Below are 17,930 nucleotides of genomic sequence, written 5' to 3'. Positions count from 1 at the left end.
TCTATAAATTTGAGGAAGATTGATTGATATTAGTATAAAATAGAAAACATAATGAAAACATTAACAGTCAGAGATAGACACATTTAATTTTAAAAACACTGCAATAAGATGACAGCTGACTGAGTTCCTTTGAATTCTTCATCACATTTAGTTAATGTGTTTATAACTTAAGTTAGCTCTCCACTATAGGGCCAATTCTTTGTAGTTAACATTTATGAAATTATATTTATATATCATATACTGGCTGGGTATAGGAAAGACACTGCCCTGGCTTCATTTATTGGGAAAGAGGAATGGCTTTTTATACTCCAGGTTTTTATTGTTTTGTAACTTCATTTGCTTTATTTCTTTCTTGTGTCATTATTGAATCATTTAAGGCTATGAACTTTCCTTTCAATGTAGTGTTAGCAATAGCCCGTTAGTTTTGACATGTAATGTTTCCATTATTGTTACTATAAAGACAGTTTCAAGTCTCCTTTTAAAATTTTCCTTCATCTAGAGTTGTTTATGAGCTGGTTTAAAACTTTCCAGGTGCATGGGATTTTATTGCCTTTACTCCCCTTTGTTGAAATAAAGTTGCATTACCTAATAGTCAAGAATGTGGTCTGTTTTATTTCTCTGTCTCTTTCTTCAATGTTGTGGCAATGGCCAGGAGTGGTGGCTCACACCTGTAATCTCCAGCACTTTGGGTGGCCAAAGCAGGAGGATAGCTTGAGCTTAGGAGTTCAAGACCAGCCTGGGCAACTTAATGAGACCCTATCTCTTTTTTAAAAATATTTAAGACAAAAATAAAATAAACTTGTGGTTATATGTAAGATAAATAAATAAAACATAAAATTGACGATTTTAACTTAACAGTGTATAGTTCTGTGGCATCAGTCCATTCACACTGTTGGGCTAGTTCTCATTTTTACAGCTATGGAAATGTTAGTTGGCTTATTTCCTTTTTTCCCCCCTCACATTCAAAAGTCAGTAATGTGTCTTGCTGAGCATGGGCCATTATTTCATTCATTCATTCATTCATTCATTCATTTGAGACAGGGTCTTGCTCTGTTGCCCAGGCTGGAGGGCAATAGTGTGATCATAGCTCACTGCAGCCTCGAACTCCTGGGCTCAACCAGTCCTTCTGCCTCACCCTCCAGAGTAGCTGGGACTGCAGGTGTGCACCACTGGGCTAATTTTAAAATTTTTTTGTAGTGATGGAGTCTCGTTATGTTGCCCAGACTGGTCTCAAACTCTTGGCCCCAAGTGACCCTCCCACCTAGCCCTCCCATAGTGCTGGGATTATAGGTATAAACCACCACACCTGGCCTTTATTCATTTTAAAATTTTATTTTTAGAGATGGAGTCTCACCCTGTTACCCAGGCTGGAATGCAGTAGCACAGTCATAGCTCACTACAGCCTCAAACTCCTAGGCTCAAATGATTCTAAGTAGGTAGGACTATAGCTGCACACCCAGCTAATATTTTTCATTTTTATGGTTCTCCTTGGTGTTCTGTTTATCCATTTACTGTTAGGAAGTAAATCCCCAAAGAGTATGTTTGCTTCGCCCGAGGGAGTCTTTTGCTACATACTGCTGTACATAATGAAAACTAAAACAGGGATTAAGTTTTCAGCCTTGTGACCTTATGGTGACTCAAACAGAGGCTTCATCAAGGCAGATTCAGAAATGAACTTGGTGTGTGTAGGTGGTTATGCTTGGCATTATTGCCTGTAATAGTATGATAGGGATGATTTCAGTATCCGCCAACAGGGAACTGGTTAAGTAAACTGTGGTACATCCAAATGATGCATACTGTGCAGCTGAAAAGAAGAATGAGAAAGACTCTGTACTTGTCTAGAAGAACTCGGATATATTGTGTGTGTGTGTTTTTTTTTCAGAGGAAAAAGGAATGGTATCTTATGTGTGGTATGCTACTTTTTGTGTTGTAGAGAAGAGTAGAATAAGAATATACATGTGTATTTGCAAAGATAAATTCTGAAAAGATATATAAGAAACCAATTAAAAGTGTTTGGCTGTGGAAGGAGTATAAGACTGTGAATGGGATTTTACTGCACACTTTTATGGTTATATTTAAAATTTTTCTGAACTATGTATTTGTACACACGACCCTTTTAAAAATAAGTGAATGAAGGAATGAAGTAGGATTATGAGAAAGAGATAAGAACAAAGGATCTAAGGGGCTGCCCATCTTTTTATACCCAGTGAATATTAATACATAACAATAGCAGCAAAAATTGGAAGAGTAGCCCCAGTAGGGTAGGGAGTCAGCCTTTCCTTTGTCTTTTCCTCAATTTCATATATTAAAAAAATATTCTGAGAACAATAAAACAAATTTGAAATAAAAATGTCTCCAGATCTCTTAAAATAAATGAAGATGGGGCAGCTTTATGTGGTGCACTTCCCAAAAATGGGCTGGTTTCCCTGAAGAGGAAGGGATTCTAGCCTAAATGGGATACATACGGGAGAAAAAATAAGAAAAAGAAAAGAGATTTAAATATAAATAAATGAAAATAACACTTCTCCCTGATTATAAAGGAAATCACATTCTTTTTATAATAAGTTGGATGACAAATATTAAGAAAAATCTTTAATTTGCCACTCAAAACATTCTGGTTTGTTGCTTTTTTTTTTTTTTTGAGATGGAGTCTCACTCTGTTGCCCAGGCTGGAGTGCAGTGGCGCAATCTCAGTTCACTGGAAGCTCTGCCTCCCGGGTTGAAGCCATTCGCATGCCTCAGCCTACCGAGTAGCTGGGACTACAGGCGCCTGCCACCAGGCCCAGCTAATTTTTTTTGTATTTTTTGTAGAGACGGGGTTTCTCCGTGTTAGCCAGGATGGTCTGGATCACCTGACCTCATGATCCGCACCCCTCGGCCTCTCAAAGTGCTGGGATTACAGGCGTGAGCCACCGCGCCCAGCCGGTTTGTTGCTTTTTATACTTTTTTATGCATGTAAACATTTTGAAAAGTAGAATCATAATAGATAGTCTTTTGTCACTTACTATATTTTGGGCATATTTCTGTGGCAGTAAATATATCCTGGCATCATCATTTTTAATAGCTGGATGTATATTAAGTTAATCATTGGCACCCCAGAGGTGAATTTTCTTATATATACATTTTAATGGACTCGAGCAAGCATTTTTGGACTGAATTCATAGAAGTAGAATTTCTGGAGGGTAATAATTTTTAGGGTCTTTAATAGAAATTTTCAAATTATCCTCCAGGAAAAGTGGCTCAGTTTATACTCCCACCAACAGGGACAGAGCTCCAGGTTCCCCCTTCCATTTTTCATCGTTGTGCCTTTATACAGAAAATGTCATTGTTTTCATGACATTTCATTGATTTCTAGTGCTTTTGAATCTTTTTTATATACCTATTGGCCATTTTTATTTTTGTGAGAAGTGCCTGTTTCTCCATTGCCCATTTTTTGTTGAAAATCATTTGTTTTTGTTTTTTTTTTTCTGAGTAATTTTAAAGGTTTCTTTATAGGCTAAGGATACAAACTTTTTATTTGTCATTGAGGTTACAAAAACTTTCTCCTAGTAGGTAATTTGTCATTTCATTTTATTTTTTCTTTTCTTTCTTCCTACCCTTCCCTTTCCTTTCCTTTTTTTCCTTCCTTTTTTCTCTTTCCTTCCTTTTTTCTTTTCTTTCTTTCTTTCTCTTTCTTTCTTTCTTTCTGTCTTTCTGTCTTTCTTTCTGTCTTTCTTTTTCTTTCCTTCCTTCCTGCCATCTTCCTTTCCTTTCTTTTCCTTTTCCTTTTCCCCTTCCCTCCCTCCCTCTTTCCCTCCCTCCCTCCCTCTCTCCCTCCTTCCTTCCTTCCTTTCTTCCTTCTCCCTCCAAACTCCAAAGTCACATTTCACTTAATTTTTATCCTGCCATATTGGAAAGCGTTTTAACTTAGTGACCTTTGTGTAAACAGGAGCAGGAGAGAATGTAATTATCTAGGTCTCGCTCTGTCACCCAGGCTGGAGTGCAGTGCCATAATCGTAGCTACTGCAGCCTCGAACTCCTGGGCAGAAGCAGTTTTCCCACCTCAGCCTGCCGAGTAGCTAAGAGTACAGGTATGTGCCACCATGCCCAGCTGTTTTTTAAAATTTTTTGTGGCGATGTGAATTTGCTATGCTTCCCAGGCTTGTCTTGAACTCCTGACTTAAAGTAATCCTCCCACCTTGGCTTGTCAAAGTCCTAGGATTACATGTGTGAACTACTGCTCCTGGCTGAGAGTTTAGTTTTCTTTGCTAGTGCTGTTCTTGGTATCTTTTCATATTTGAGGCTTTGGTGCTAGTGCTGAAGTATAACACTCACCATCCAAGGTTTACAGGACTTTTGTTTTAACATGGCACAGATAGAACTGTTTAGTTCTGCATCTTTGCAGGCATACAAAATGTGCCTACCAGGACACTGCTTTATATCCATTGAAAGCAAGAAGTAATATAGTAAAACTTTGCCTGGCTAGAGGCTTTGAAGGAATGGAGTGTTCTGGTGGAATTCTATTAAGTTGGAAGTATGAAGGTGAAAAAATTTCAGAACTTAAATTTCCTTGGAATGCAATTTGAAAATATAGCCAATGATTCCACTTTTCTTCTCTAGTAAGTTTGGACATTCCAATCTACTTGGTGTTTTATTATAGAACTCTTAGTGTGCCTGAGACTTACAATGTGACGATACTTTTTTAAAATTTTAGCTGTAAGAGGATGTAAATGGTTTTGTATGAGGTCGGGCTGGATGAGAACTAATACTTGTAAATATACTTTTTAGACTAAACTTCTGACTGCCACTTGTTTTCTTATTGAACTCACAAAAATAAAACACATTGGATGGAGGGTGGGAGTAGCAAGGAGAGTTATGTGTTTTAATTGCATGTCATTGTTTCATATTGAGACAGAACATATAGTATCCCTGGCTTTGGACCTATAGAAGGAAACACATTTTTCTACCTGCTGTATGCCAGAGGTTCCTGAGCACCTGGAGGGATTACTGCAGCACAGATTGCTGAGCCCTACTCCAGAGATTCTGATTCACCAGGTCCAGGGTAGGGCCTGAGAATTTGCACTTACAGAAAGTTCTCAGGTGCTGCTGCTGCTGCTGCTAGTCCAGAGACTACATTACTGAGAACCACTCTTGTCTACTAACTGTAAATTGTAGAACTCTAAACAAAAGCTTAGTTTGGTCTGGGATAAGAAGCGCACAGGTTATGGAGCAAATCATGAAAGATTCAACACTTGATCCCAGCCTCATGTGAAATTCAGGTAACAAGCAGTACACAGTGACATAACACAATTCTTGGTTTTCATGATTGCAAGTCATAGCCAAGTATCAAGTGAGAAATTCAGTTTCATTTGCAAGGCTTAGAGAAGCCAAGTGATTCTAGAAAAATGGACCTTGTATTTGTTTTAAATTGGTAAAGAGCTTTGAGTACTTACTAAATTGAAAGCTTTTAAAATTTACTTTGTATTTTATTTTATTTCTTTTGAGATGGAGTCTCACTCTGTCACCCAGGCTGGAGTGCAGTGGTGTGAGCTTGGCTCACTGCAACCTCCATCTCCTGGGTTCAAGTGATTCTCCTGCCTCAGCCTCTCGAATAGCTGGGATTACAGGCACCCACCACCACGCCTGGCTATTTTTTGTATTTTTAGTAGAGATGGGAGTTGGCCATGCAGGCCAGGCTGGTCTCGAACTCCTGACCTCAGGTGATCCACCCGCCTTGGGCTCCCAAAGTGCTGGGATTACAGTGTGAGCCACTGCGCCCGCCCCAAAAGCTTTGTGTTTTTACAGATATTAGACATGTTTCTTAAGAAAAAAAATCTTAACAATAACATAGGAGAATAAGATAAACGTTTTTCCAAAAAAGAGAATCATTGTGATTATTTTATCTTACTGGAATGTTGGATAATATAGTCTGCTTCATTAATCATCAAGCATGCTATGGATTTTCCATTTTTATAGGATCTGTATCTCAGTTAAGGTAATACTGGTAATTTTTTTACTGTATTTGAAGATGAAAAATATAGGCCAAAATCGTAGACCTTGCATAGAAGCTGGGTAATGAAGACAGCTCTGGAGGAACACATAGATACACATACACAGAAACACACACACACACACACACACACACACACACACACACATATATATAAAGTATACACACAAAACATTTTTTAAAATTTTAAAGCAAAAGCTGGCCCCTCCCCTCTCACAAAGTGGGCAGGGCAGCGGTTGCATGGGCAGCTTTCCTTGTGAGCCACAGGTCCCTCTGGACACACTGGGGCCCAGCCACACCCCCTTTCCCTTTCATCTTTGTCATTGACCAATGGGCTTGGAGCATTAAGGCCACACCCCTATTCTGCATTCTACTGGGGCCCTGGTTACGCCGCCTCTGGCCCAGTCACACAGCTGCCTGGTAGGTGACTGGAGGCGTTGATTAGTGCTTGCTGGGATTTCGCTGACGTGGCCCCAACCCTGCCTCCCTACCCACCCCATGATGGCAGAAGAAACTCGACAGAGCAAATTGGCTGTAGCCAAGACAAAGGTAAAAATGCATCAGGTCATCACCCCCAACCCAGCCACAGATCCCCTCCGATGACAAGACCACTGCCAGAGTCCATACCACTCCTGAGGCACACCGGACTGGGCCCCCCAACCCCGGCGCCTCTGGGCTCCACCCACCAAAGTCTTGTCAGTCAGCCCTGCCCCTTCAGCAAGCAGCCCAGTCCCTGCCCTCGCCAATCACCCTAGGGTGACTTTGGGTGGGTGACTCCTGGGGATTCCCACTCCATTACTGGGCCCTCACCTCCTGCCACGCCAAACTCAACCTCCCTGGGCTCTTTGGGCTCGTGTCTCCAAGGACCTCAGTCCCCCAGCCCCAGGCCCTGCCCTCGCCAGTCATCCCTGGGTGACTTTGGGCTGGTGACTCCTGGGGCTCCCTGCTGCAGACTCTGCCCTCCTCTCCTGCTGCCTCAAGGAGGACCTCCCTGGGCTCTTTGCGCTGGCATCTCCAAGGAGCTGGGTCCCAACCCTGTGTTTCCCTCCCCCTGACCAGGAGGAGTGGAATGTAGTGATGTCACAATCCACCTAGGAACTGTCATTACTGCAAGACCAGCCTTTGATCTTATGACCCAGTCCCGTAAGCGTTGTCACCCCATTTCTGATTCCTCTGGTCACAGCACAAATTTCCAGCTGCAAAGGGAATGGAGATGATGGGACCTAGGAGCAAGAGGTTTCAGGCTGCCTCACTCCCTTAACATAGACATTGACAGTGGGAAAAGCCTACACTTCCCCCATGAGCTCAAAAGGTTCACAGTGTCTCTGGGTGGCAATGGGAGAATTGGTTTGGTTTGGTTTTCTCTCAGGCTGCTACTTTCCAGAGAGATTTCAACATTCTTTTCTCAGTTCTCTATCTCATATTCTAATTCTCCATGGTTCTGGGACCAGGCTGCCCTTCAGTCAGTGGTCTCTGAAGTGAGATTTGCTCATCTTCTGTGGAATAGATCTTGGGAAACTGAACTTGACAGCTTGAATCTTGCTCATATTATCTCCACCTTGGGAACTTTGAGTGCCACAGGATAAATGTGGGACATCTTTCTGAAGCATCAGTTTCCCTTGATTCTCTTGAGATCAAGAGAAAAAACATGAATGTCCTTAGGGATGACAGTCACATAGGTTTCTAAGAGTATACCAGACTTCTCTCTGAAATGAGACTTGGTTTGTCCTCTTTCTGATAAATTCCCAGATTTAACAAAAAGGCTGCCTTCTGCCATGAGGACACATTGATATAAAAGTTTGAGAGGTACTGGTGCACTTCTTCACACTAACAGACGTGTGAGAATGTCTGACTCTAAACCACACGGCATACAGTTCCTGCCTACTTAATGTTTACTTTTCTACCTCTGCCCCTGGTTTTGTTCCCTGGCAGCTGCTGATTCTTGGCAAAACCTCAGAGCTTGGAGTCAGAAGACTGAGTTTCAAAGTCCCAGTATCGCCTTTTTCTTTTTTCTAGCCATGATCTCAATCCCTCTCAGTCACTAAATGATTGTGACAACACCTTGTACTGTTGTTGCTGTCATTACATCAGATGGTGTATAAGAGTATTTTGTAAAAACTGTAAAGGAGGATGTGGCTGTAGGGGCTGACAGTTCTCATGAGTATTACTGCTCTTCTTTCCCACAGTTTAAAGAATATTGGCAGAGAAAGAGCGGTAGAGTTACAGCAGGAGCGAAGAGGAACAGGAAAACAAATGGCAGTATCCCTGAGACAGCCACTTTTGGTGGTTGCCAGTCACCTGGGGATGTGAGTCTTGGCTGGCCAGGCTCCTGGGGACAGGGGGCCCAAGGGGCAGTAGAGGGTAATTGTTAAAATTGTGGATGGACTGTTGGGTACTGGTTAAGAATTCTGGGTTTGGCCGGGTGTGGTGGCTCACGCCTGTAATCCCAGCACTTTGGGAGACTGAGGCAGGCAGATCACGAGGTCAGGAGATTGAGACCATCCTGGCTAACATGGTGAAACCCCGTCTCTACTAAAAAATACAAAGAAAGTTGCCAAGGCATGGTGGCGGGCGCCTGTAGTTCCAGCTACTCGGGAGGCTGAGGCAGGAGAATGGCGTGAACCTGGGAGGCAGAGCTTGCAGTGAGCTGAGATTGTGCCACTGCACTCCAGCCCGGGAGACAGAGCGAGACTCTGTCTCAAAAAAAAAAAAAAAAAGGAATTCTGGGTTTGAATCCTGCCTCTCCGCCTCTCCGTCTGGGAGGGATATGATTTACGGCAAGTTGCTTGAGCTCTTTGGGCCTCTCTTTTTACATCTGTATAACAGAGGTGGTATTGTTTGACTTCCATTTGTGAAGTTTAAATGAGATTTGTTATTGTTGTTTTTATGTTAATCCCTAGTACATAGTACATGGCCTGCTGTAAACACCCAGGACACCCAGCATTGCTGTTTGATTTTCCTCATCCCCAGTCTCAAGGGGAAGCCAGGACAATGAGAAGAGTCACTTGCCATCAGGAGTCATTGAAATGGCCCCAGGGTGGGATGGTGGGGAGATAAGAACCATGAGAGAAGTTGGTACAGAGTTATGGGACAAAGGTCCAAGATAGGCAGAAAAGAAAATGTTGCCAGTTGATGGGGAAGAAAGGAAGTCAGAGGGCTCAGACACTGAGGGGGACAGAACATCTCCATATGCACTCTCATCTCTTGTAGTCAGCAACAGCTTTCCACGGAGAGGGCCCTACATCATCGGCTACCCTGAAGGATCTGGAGGTAAGAGGCTCTGGGTGGAGTGCAGTGACCCTGCAGGCCAGCCCTCCAACCTCCTCACACAGAGGGGACTGGGTACTCCTCTGCCAGCTGAGACAGCCCACACACCCCAGCCCTAATGATTATTCTCTCTACCTCTCCCCAAACTCCTGCTCCACCTCCTCCTCTCTGCATGCGCCTCAGAGCCCGTGCCGAGAACCGGCAGTAGTCTGGGATTCAAGGTCCGTAAAAGTCAATGAACTGAAGAACACCATCGAATCTTTGGTAAGAGTTCAGTGGGGTCCCCTGATTCCATGCTGCCAATCCTGGGCTGGTTTCCCCTTAGGGCCCTGAAGAAAGAGCTGGGGGCCCCTGGTGCCAAGGGTAAATAGGGAGCTGGGGTGCCCAGGCCTCACCTGGAGGGACCCCAGAGCATGCAGCGGGGCTCTTATTTTGCTGCCCTCTTTGCCAACTCTCTCCTCTCCAGACATCCCTGCTCAAGTCCTTGCTACACACGCCCTGGGGTTGTTGCCTCTCGGGGAATTGCTACCCTGACTGGTTGTCAGGGGCCCTGTATTTCTGCTGTGACTCAGTCCCTAATTTGATCTTCGATTCTGGACAAGCCACCTCTCCTTTTTGGGCTTGTGTTTCCAGAGGAGGTAGTGAGTATCAAAGGTCTCTGTTAGCTCTGAGAGTCCGAGATTTAAAGGCCCCCTAGAATGGAAACCTCAGGGCCAAGGGCTCTGTCTGTCCTTTTCCATCCTATATCTGCTGTGAAGAACCGTACCTGGCCCGTACGTGCTCAGTAAATGTTTATTGAATGAACGCACTTTTCTAAATCACAAGCTGCCAGAAGGAGGGGCCTTTCTCAAACTCCATCTCTAGGGGTTTATGTTACTGTCCTCTCAAGAGAGTCCTGATTCAGGCTTTGAGTTCTGTGGCTGTGGGCAAAAACCAACAAAGACCCAAATCCTCTGTCCTTGGGAGCTTGAGGAGAGTTTACCGGTTCATGTTCCCATTATGTCTGAGAACTTTGCCTTTAAAATCCATTCCTGGCCCCTGCCTACCACTTCCTGGTCTGGGGAATAGAGTTGAGGGGGCCACCCTCCACCACCTTCATTTGACTCTCCCCACAGAAACAACAGAATAAAGACCTGGAACATCAACTGGAAGAAGTAACGTGATTTCCTTTCCTCGCGACATGACTGCTGGGTTTGGGGGGCACTCAGACATAGAGGCCTCAGTCTCATCTCACCCACTCCCAGCCTGGGGAAGAAGGCTCACTCCTCACATTCCACCCCATCCCCACAGGGCCTCTCATAACCTGGTCCCATGGGTGGGCCTGTCCTGGGGCATTGGTGGCATTCTGGGGGCATGTCTCTTGCTGTGCCGTCTCTGCCTTCCCCTGGTAAGAGCTCTGTCTTCCTCTTCCTATAGGAAAAGAAAGAAAACAACAAGAGACGCCAGGCCGAATGGGGGCTAGAAGTGAGTGGAGGGTGTGAAGTTTCCTCCTGTCCTCCCGAGAATGTTTCTTTCCTTCTCTTTCAGCACTTGCTTGGTTTTTCTCCCAAAGGTTCAAATCAAGGTACTGAATATAGAGAAAAATAAGCTCCACACGGACCTGTGTCGCACAAAAGGTGTTCTCAGACACTTTGAAGGTAGGAATCTGGACACCCTGTCATCCTTCAACCTGGCACTTTGACAGGTCTTCAGGGGGAGTCCTTTGGGCCCCATCTCAACTCTCATTGCAGAAGAGTCCAAGGATCTGGCAGACCACCTGCAATGTTCATCGCAGTGCATAGGAGAGTTGGAGCGGGCTCTCTCTGCTGTCGCCACAAAACAGAAGAAGGATATCAGTGTGAGTGCAACCACTTGCCCTGTCCCCTGGGTGCCCGGCTTCACAGATGGAGGAGTGAGCCTAAAGGTCCCTTCTGCAGGATGGAATGTCCTGCCCAGAAGGCAGCATGGCCATTTCTCGCTGCTTTTGTTTATGGTTGTTAGAGGCAGCATGGGGCTGAGTCAGCTGCCGTGGGTGAGTTGGGGGGCACTGTGGGGAGTGAGCACTGGACACAGAGCTTGGAGGCCAAGTGCCTGCCCTGCCCTTACCTGGCTGTGGTCTTGGCCAGGTCCTGGGTGGGGCATTGGGTACTCGTACTGTGAAGGTACAGAAGAGTACCTTTAGTATGTTACCATTTCTGTAGAGAGGAGAAATGTGTGTGCGTGCGCGTGTTTGTGTATATACTATGATAATAGACATAAAACATGTCTGAGAGGGTTCATAAAAAATTCAGGAGACAGCAACAGGGTGGCTGGGAGATACTTCCTTTCTGTACTTTCTGAGTTTTGGACTATGCGAATGTATCATCGTTTCAAACAGTGCACATAAAGATTAATTTTCCCCTTCTTATCTGTGCCCCCACCCCCAGCAAGAAAAATGGGCTTAGAGAATCAGATAGACCTGGGTGTTCAAATCCCAGCTCTGCCTAATTGATCTTAGGCAAGCACTTAACCTCAAATACTCCCTGTTTTTTCAAATACACAATAGAGGTAATCATAGTAACTGTCTCCTATGGTGGTTGCGAGGATTAAATGGGATTGCTAGCATGGTACCTGGTGAAGCCCTCCATAAAGGTTCAAACAGTGGTAATAATAATAGTAATAACAATAGCAATATTATCTGATCTCTCTGGGCCTCTGTTAGCCAGCTGTAAATTCAGTCTCTTTCCCTGTCCCTTCCAACTTTTCTGAGTTCTTTTAAAAACCAGACTACGGGCTTGGAAATGCCTTGATCTTTACTGACCGAGTTGTTTATTGAGCCTAGCCCTGGCCCTTTTAAGGGGCACTCTGTGGAATGTCCTGGGCTCCCCAGATCGAAACTTCTCACTCTTCACCATCCAGTTCTCGAGCCGCAGTAGAGAACTTAGCTGGTGGCGGTTAAAGAAATCCACAGAGGAGAAGGCACGGCTGAAAACACAGCTAACACGGGTGAGGTTTTGCAGAGGGAAGGATGTGGAAGGAAGATGACCCCAGGTGGCCAGGAGCAGGTGAGGACCAGTGACAGCCCTTCCTAACTTCTGTGCCCATTCTTGCAGTTGAAGGAGTTGCTGACCCAAGTCCAATTAGAACGAGATCAATATGCTTGCCAAATAGAAGGAGAGAGGGCCCGGTGGCAGCAGAGGATGAGCAAAATGTCGCAGGAGGTGAGATCTGACCCTTCAGCCACCCCACCTTAGATAGGTCACTAGATCTTTCTGGGCATCTGTAAAATGAGAATAGTACAGCCAGAGGTGGTCGTGGGTCTGGGCTTTGTGGGGGTGGAGGCAGAGAGGGAGATGGGAGCCTGCCCAGCCACCAGCCCCTCTCTCCAGGGCCCTTTCCCTCTGTGCTTTGGGCAGATTGACACATTGAAAAAATCAAAAAATCACTATACGCATCGGGTAGAGGAGCTGCGATCCAAACTCAAAAATCAGATGGGTAAGATGGGGCTGGCATGACCTGGGAGCAGGACTGGCATCAGAGGGCTGTGGGGGTGGCTTAGAATGCCCTAGGGAGGTGGGTGGATGGAAGGGAGAGGGAGGCAGAGGGAAAGAGGTCTGTGCCAGGAGACAGCAAGTCGTCATCTCTATGAGCCTCAGTGTCCCTATCAGCAAAGGGGGCCCATTGCCAGCCACCCACAGTTCTCTCTATCTGAAAGTGGCTTTGAAGACAGGCTACCATCCAGGTGCAAGGAATCATTAGCAGCGAGGCCAAGTTTGGGGAGCCTGAGCGGAGCTGTGCACCAAGAGGAGGGTTTTTGTTTTGTTTTGTTTTGTTTGAGAATCCGGAGGCCCTTATTGTCTGCTTCCTTTGTCAGCTGAACCCCTGCCCCCGGAGCCCCCAGCAGTGCCCTCTGAGGTGGAGCTGCAGCACCTGAGGAAGCAACTCGAGAGAGTGGCAGGAGAGCTCCAGGCCCAGGTCGAAAAGAATCAGCGCATAAGTCTCCTGAACCGGGTCCAAGAAGAGAGGCTTCAGAAGCAGGAGGAGAGGCTCCAGGAACAGCAGGAGAGGCTTCAGCAGCTGGCCAAGCCACAGAGCGTCTTCGAGGAGCTGGTGCGTTGCCCCAGCTGGGGAGCCTGCCCTCCTCCCTAGCCCTCCGGGCCTTTGTTTCCCCACCTCTAAAATGGGGCAGTGTAGCCCTCACGTGAAATGTTACTTCTAAAGGCACCTGTGAACCAGGTGGCTGTGGGAGAGAGGGGATGATTTTTCTAACCTGCCTCCACCCTTCCTGGTGCCATGGGAGGCAGACACCAAGTTCTGGGGTCTCCAGCTGCAGTGGGTGGTTGCTGATTGCTTTTCTCTGTCCTGAACAATGAGAACAAGAGCACCCTGCGTTTGGAGCAGCAAGTAAAGGAGCTACAGGAGAAGCTGGATGAGGTGGAGACGGAAACCTCCACCCCATCCAAGAAGGGCTGGGAGGCGGGCACTAGCCTCTGGGGAGGGGAGGTGCCAGGCCAGAGGCAGCTCCAGCCTGGGGGCTGGTGACCACAGCACCCCCAGGGCAGTCCTGTGGCTGTTTCTTGCTTCCTGCCCTCTGACTTTTAGAGGTGGGTAGCCCTGGGCTCCTCCCAGGTCTGGACATCATCATCCCAGCTAGAGGCATGGAGCCCCCCAATCACCGGGGAAGAGACAGTGGTATAACAGGCTCCTTATGCCAGGCGCAGTGGCTCATGCCTATAATTCCAGCACTTTGGGAGGCTGAGGCAGGAGAATCACTTGAGGTCGGGAGTTTGAGATCAGCCTGGCCAATGTGGTAAAACCTCATCTCTACTAAAATTACAAAAAAAAAAAAAAAAAAAAAAAAATTAGCGGGGCATGGTGCACGTGCCTGTAGTTCCAGCTACTCAGGAGGCTGGGGCACGAGAATTGCTTCAACCCAGGAGGTGGAGGTTGCAGTGAGCTGAGATTGCACCACTGCACTCCAGCCTGGGCCACAGAGTGACACTCTTGTCTCAAAACAAAACAGAAAGACTTCTTAGATTAAAACTGGATTCCAGCCTCCATTCCACTGGTCACCATTCAAGTACTTTGCATCTCTAAGTCTCTGTTTCTTTTTTTTTTTTTTTTTTTGAGATGGAGTCTCGCTCTGTCGCCCAGGCTGGAGTGCAGTGGCGCAATCTCGGCTCACTGCAAGCTCCGCCTTCCGGGTTCCCGCCATTCTCCTGCCTCAGCCTCTCCGAGTAGCTGGGACTACAGGCGCCCGCCACCACGCCCGGCTATTTTTTTGTGTGTATGTTTTTAGTAGAGACGGGGTTTCACCGTGGTCTCGATCTCCTGACCTTGTGATCTGTCCCGCCTCGGCCTCCCAAAGTGCTGGGAGTACAAGCGTGAGCCACCGCACCCGGCCAGTCTCTGTTTCTTTATAACTTCACAAGGAAGTTAGCATTTTCCTTACAGAGGTGCTGAGGATTAAATGAGAAGAGGGTGTGAGATTTGAGGCTGGGGAAGGAGGCATGGGGTTCTAGGAAAGCGAGGCAGTCACTTAGGCCCGGAGTAAGGGGACAGGGGCCTGGGTAGCAGACAGAGCCCCCACAGTGCCCTCGCTACCCTATTAATGGGCCCAGAATCTGGAAACCAGCCACCACGTGCCCGCACACCTAGGGTCTTCCTGCAGGTGGGGCTGAAGAGCCAAGAGGCTCAGAGTCTGCAGCAGCAGCCAGACCATTACCTGGGTCACCCGCAGCAGTACGTCCTATCAGCAGCAGGTGGCCACCTATCAGCAGCTGACCTCTGAGAAGGAGGTGCTGCACAGGCAGTGACTGCAGCAGACCCAGCTAATGAACCAGCTGCAGCAGCAGGAAGCTTGGGGCAAAGCGGTGGCCAAGATGGCCGGCCAAAAGTTGCAAGAGACCCAGGGGAGGGAGCTGCGAGGATGGGGCCGTGAGGGGGATGACCTGGCAAACTCCATCCCTTCTCACTCTTTCCTGGCCCCTTAGGAGAGCCTGGAAGCTACCAGCCAACAGAACCAGCAGCTAACAGCCCAGTTGGGCCTCATGGCTTTCCCTGGGGAAGGTACGGGAGACCGCTCAGAGGAAGAGGAGAGAGCCCCAGGAGGAAGGGGGGACTGTTAGCAGCATAGGATTGAGGAGTTGGAAGAGACCTTTAGAACAGCTGGTCACTATGCCGACCAGGTGCCTGCACTAAGTCTGGCATCAGTGTGGTGACCTCCTGTGAGCAGGGGGCCACCAAGTTGCCTAAGGATGGCTGAACTGGCCCAGGTCAGAAAGGGAGCAGGTCAGAACTCCCACATCGACCAGTAGTGGGAGTGTGCCTGGGCGGAATAGGAAGATCTTGATTCTTAAAAGTAAAAATAAAGAACAGCAGCTCATTCCTCTCTGGGGAGGGGCTGGCTCAGGGTTACACAGTGAGGGTGGAGGTAGAGGTGGGCCCACGGTACCTCCCTTGTTGGGTTGTCTGAGGACCCCTCTGGCCACCCTCCACAGGAGATGGAGGAGAACCTCGGCCCATGCTGAGCGTCCCGGAGGACCTGGAGAGCGGGGAGGCCATGGTGAGCCTGACTCCCCCTGCACCCACTTTGCCACCTTCCTCTGTGGTCCCTCCAAGACCCCTTTATGCTCTTAGATTCCCTGCCTTCTGATTTCTCTGGACCTTCACCCCTTCCGAGAGCCAGTGGTCAGACACCATTTCACCTGTGACCAACAGGTGCACTCTCTGAGGCCCCAAGGGAAGGGGCTGTGCTCCACCTCTCTGCCCCACTTCTTCTGTGTATGCCCCTACAAGAATGCTCACGTCTTGCCCTCAGGTGGCATTTTTCAAGTCCACTGGAGCCAGTGCCCAGGAGAAGCAGGCACGGTTACGAGAGCAGGTGAAAGAGCAGAGGGTGTGCTGCCAGCACCTGGCTCACCTGGTGGCCTCGGCCCAGAAGGAGCCAGAGGCAGCGGTCCCAGCCCCAGGGACTGAGGGCGAGTCTGTGAGTGGGGAGACCCACCGGGTCCTGCAGGAAGTCATGGAGAAGCTGGCCCACGCCAGGACTCCCCTCCGCCTTCTCCATGACTTGAAAATGCCACCTGAGGGCAGGTCACTGCCGAGATGTGACTACAATATTTTGGCTCCAGAGCAGCTTTATGGACCACCTGGAGGAGAAGGCAGACCTGAGTGAGCTGGTGAAGAAACAAGAAATACGATCCATCCAGTACTGGCGAGAGAGATGCCATCAGTGAGTGGGAGGCCAGGGCACGGCACGGGGAGCTGCAGGGCCGTCAGAGGGGCCCCAGTGTCTGAGCCCTGTCCTCCCGCAGGAAAACCCATCACCTTTTAACGGAGCCAGGGGGCCATGCCAAAGATGTGGCACTGGGAGGAGGAGATCATGAGGCTGGCCCAGGACAGGAAGGAGATGAAGGTAGGGTGTGCAACATCTCTGTGGGGGTGTGGGTGGGGGTGGGTGTGAGGGTGGGCGCAGGCAGTGGCATGACAGCTGAGCACCCCTCCCTCCAGGTGAAGCTGCTGGAGCTGCAGCAGATGGTATCGGGGCCTGTGGCGACGACAACAATGGGCACAGAAAATTCCTGGCTGCTGCCCAGAACCCTGCTGATGAGCCCGGTCCAGGAGCTCCAGCCCCCCAGGAGCTTGGGGCTGCAGACAAGCATGGTGGTGAGTAGAGCCCTCAGGCGGGGTGGGCAGGCAGGAAGAGGGGGGCTCCCACTGTGCTCAGATCCCTGCCTCCCTCTCTCCAAAGATCTTTGTGAGGTGAGCCTCACCTCCTCTGCGCAAGGAGAGGCCAGGAAGGGTCCTCCCTGTGACAACCCTACTGCACAGCCAATCGTGCGGGACCACCAGGAGCACCCAGGCTTGGGCAGCAATGGCTGTCTTCCATTCTTTTGCTGGGCTTGGCTGCCGAGAAGAAGGAGATAAACATCATCATCATCAAAGAGCTGGCCAAGAAATTTTTAAATAAGAAACCAAGTTATGGGGTTAATCTCCGACACAATTCATTTAGTTCATTTGAATGTTAGAGCCACTCATGATTATTTGTGTTTCTAATTTATAGTTTAAGTTTATTTGTAAAAAGTTAAAAGAGAGTGGGCCTCTGTGGCTTTCACTGATGTTCACTCTGGCATCCTTTAGTATTTTTCTTTTTTAATTTCATAATTGTAGGTCATTAGCATGCATATCAAGTTTGCCCTTATGTGGTGGGAGTTCAAACACGCAAAGACCCACTCTTTGCACAAAACTGTTCTCGTTGGTTTGGAATAGGCTGCCATGCTTTTTTAATGTTATTGCAGCATGTATATTCATTACAGAATTCAGATAAAATTTGCCTATGTTCTGCTAGTGTTTAATCTAAATCACAGTGAGCTCTTCATTAGCTCAATATGTGGTCTGCCCCCAAGTGTGCACTGTTTATTACTTTGTAATATGCCACTATGAGTACTGACATTTAGAGTTGTTCAAAGGCCGAGAACTGGAAACAGCCTTTCCTCCATTTTCTCTGTATTGGTGATGGGAGTCATAACCTTTTGGGGGAGCTTTTTAAATCTCACAGAAGAGGAAAGTGGCCTGCTCTGGCAGGTATGTGCAGGATAGAGTGTGTTTTGTCTGTTCCGGTGCCAAGAATTAGCGCTGTATTATGGTGGTTCCCTTAGGATTTGTATGTGCTCTGGGCTCATGAAGATACTGCATCATGAGCTGCAGCAGTTGT

The 17,930-nt window shown here is 47.6% G+C and overlaps 1 protein-coding gene across 1 annotated transcript in view; it reads left to right on the top strand.

Annotated features, from left to right (window-relative positions):
- The window catches only part of LOC100589158 (golgin subfamily A member 8K-like), a gene marked incomplete at its 5' end in the record, with an annotated part of 41,456 nt that extends 23,898 nt beyond the window's left edge, over positions 1-17,558 (top strand). Inside the window, 17 exons of the mRNA XM_030815113.1 lie at positions 8,176-8,295; positions 9,200-9,259; positions 9,440-9,520; positions 10,372-10,410; positions 10,673-10,720; positions 10,809-10,893; positions 10,987-11,093; positions 12,134-12,220; positions 12,328-12,435; positions 12,631-12,709; positions 13,089-13,324; positions 15,208-15,283; positions 15,715-15,779; positions 16,348-16,448; positions 16,531-16,631; positions 16,727-16,882; positions 16,968-17,558. Coding sequence (XP_030670973.1) covers positions 8,176-8,295; positions 9,200-9,259; positions 9,440-9,520; positions 10,372-10,410; positions 10,673-10,720; positions 10,809-10,893; positions 10,987-11,093; positions 12,134-12,220; positions 12,328-12,435; positions 12,631-12,709; positions 13,089-13,324; positions 15,208-15,283; positions 15,715-15,779; positions 16,348-16,448; positions 16,531-16,631; positions 16,727-16,882; positions 16,968-17,143 — 1,725 coding nt within the window. The remainder of the gene's footprint in view (positions 1-8,175; positions 8,296-9,199; positions 9,260-9,439; positions 9,521-10,371; positions 10,411-10,672; positions 10,721-10,808; positions 10,894-10,986; positions 11,094-12,133; positions 12,221-12,327; positions 12,436-12,630; positions 12,710-13,088; positions 13,325-15,207; positions 15,284-15,714; positions 15,780-16,347; positions 16,449-16,530; positions 16,632-16,726; positions 16,883-16,967) is intronic.
- Between the last annotated feature and the right edge of the window lie 372 nt (positions 17,559-17,930).

Source organism: Nomascus leucogenys, chromosome 6 (assembly GCF_006542625.1).
Source record: "Nomascus leucogenys isolate Asia chromosome 6, Asia_NLE_v1, whole genome shotgun sequence".
Lineage (NCBI taxonomy): Eukaryota > Metazoa > Chordata > Mammalia > Primates > Hylobatidae > Nomascus > Nomascus leucogenys.
Note: the sequence above shows the minus strand (reverse complement) of the source record. Positions and strands in the feature narration are given on the sequence as shown.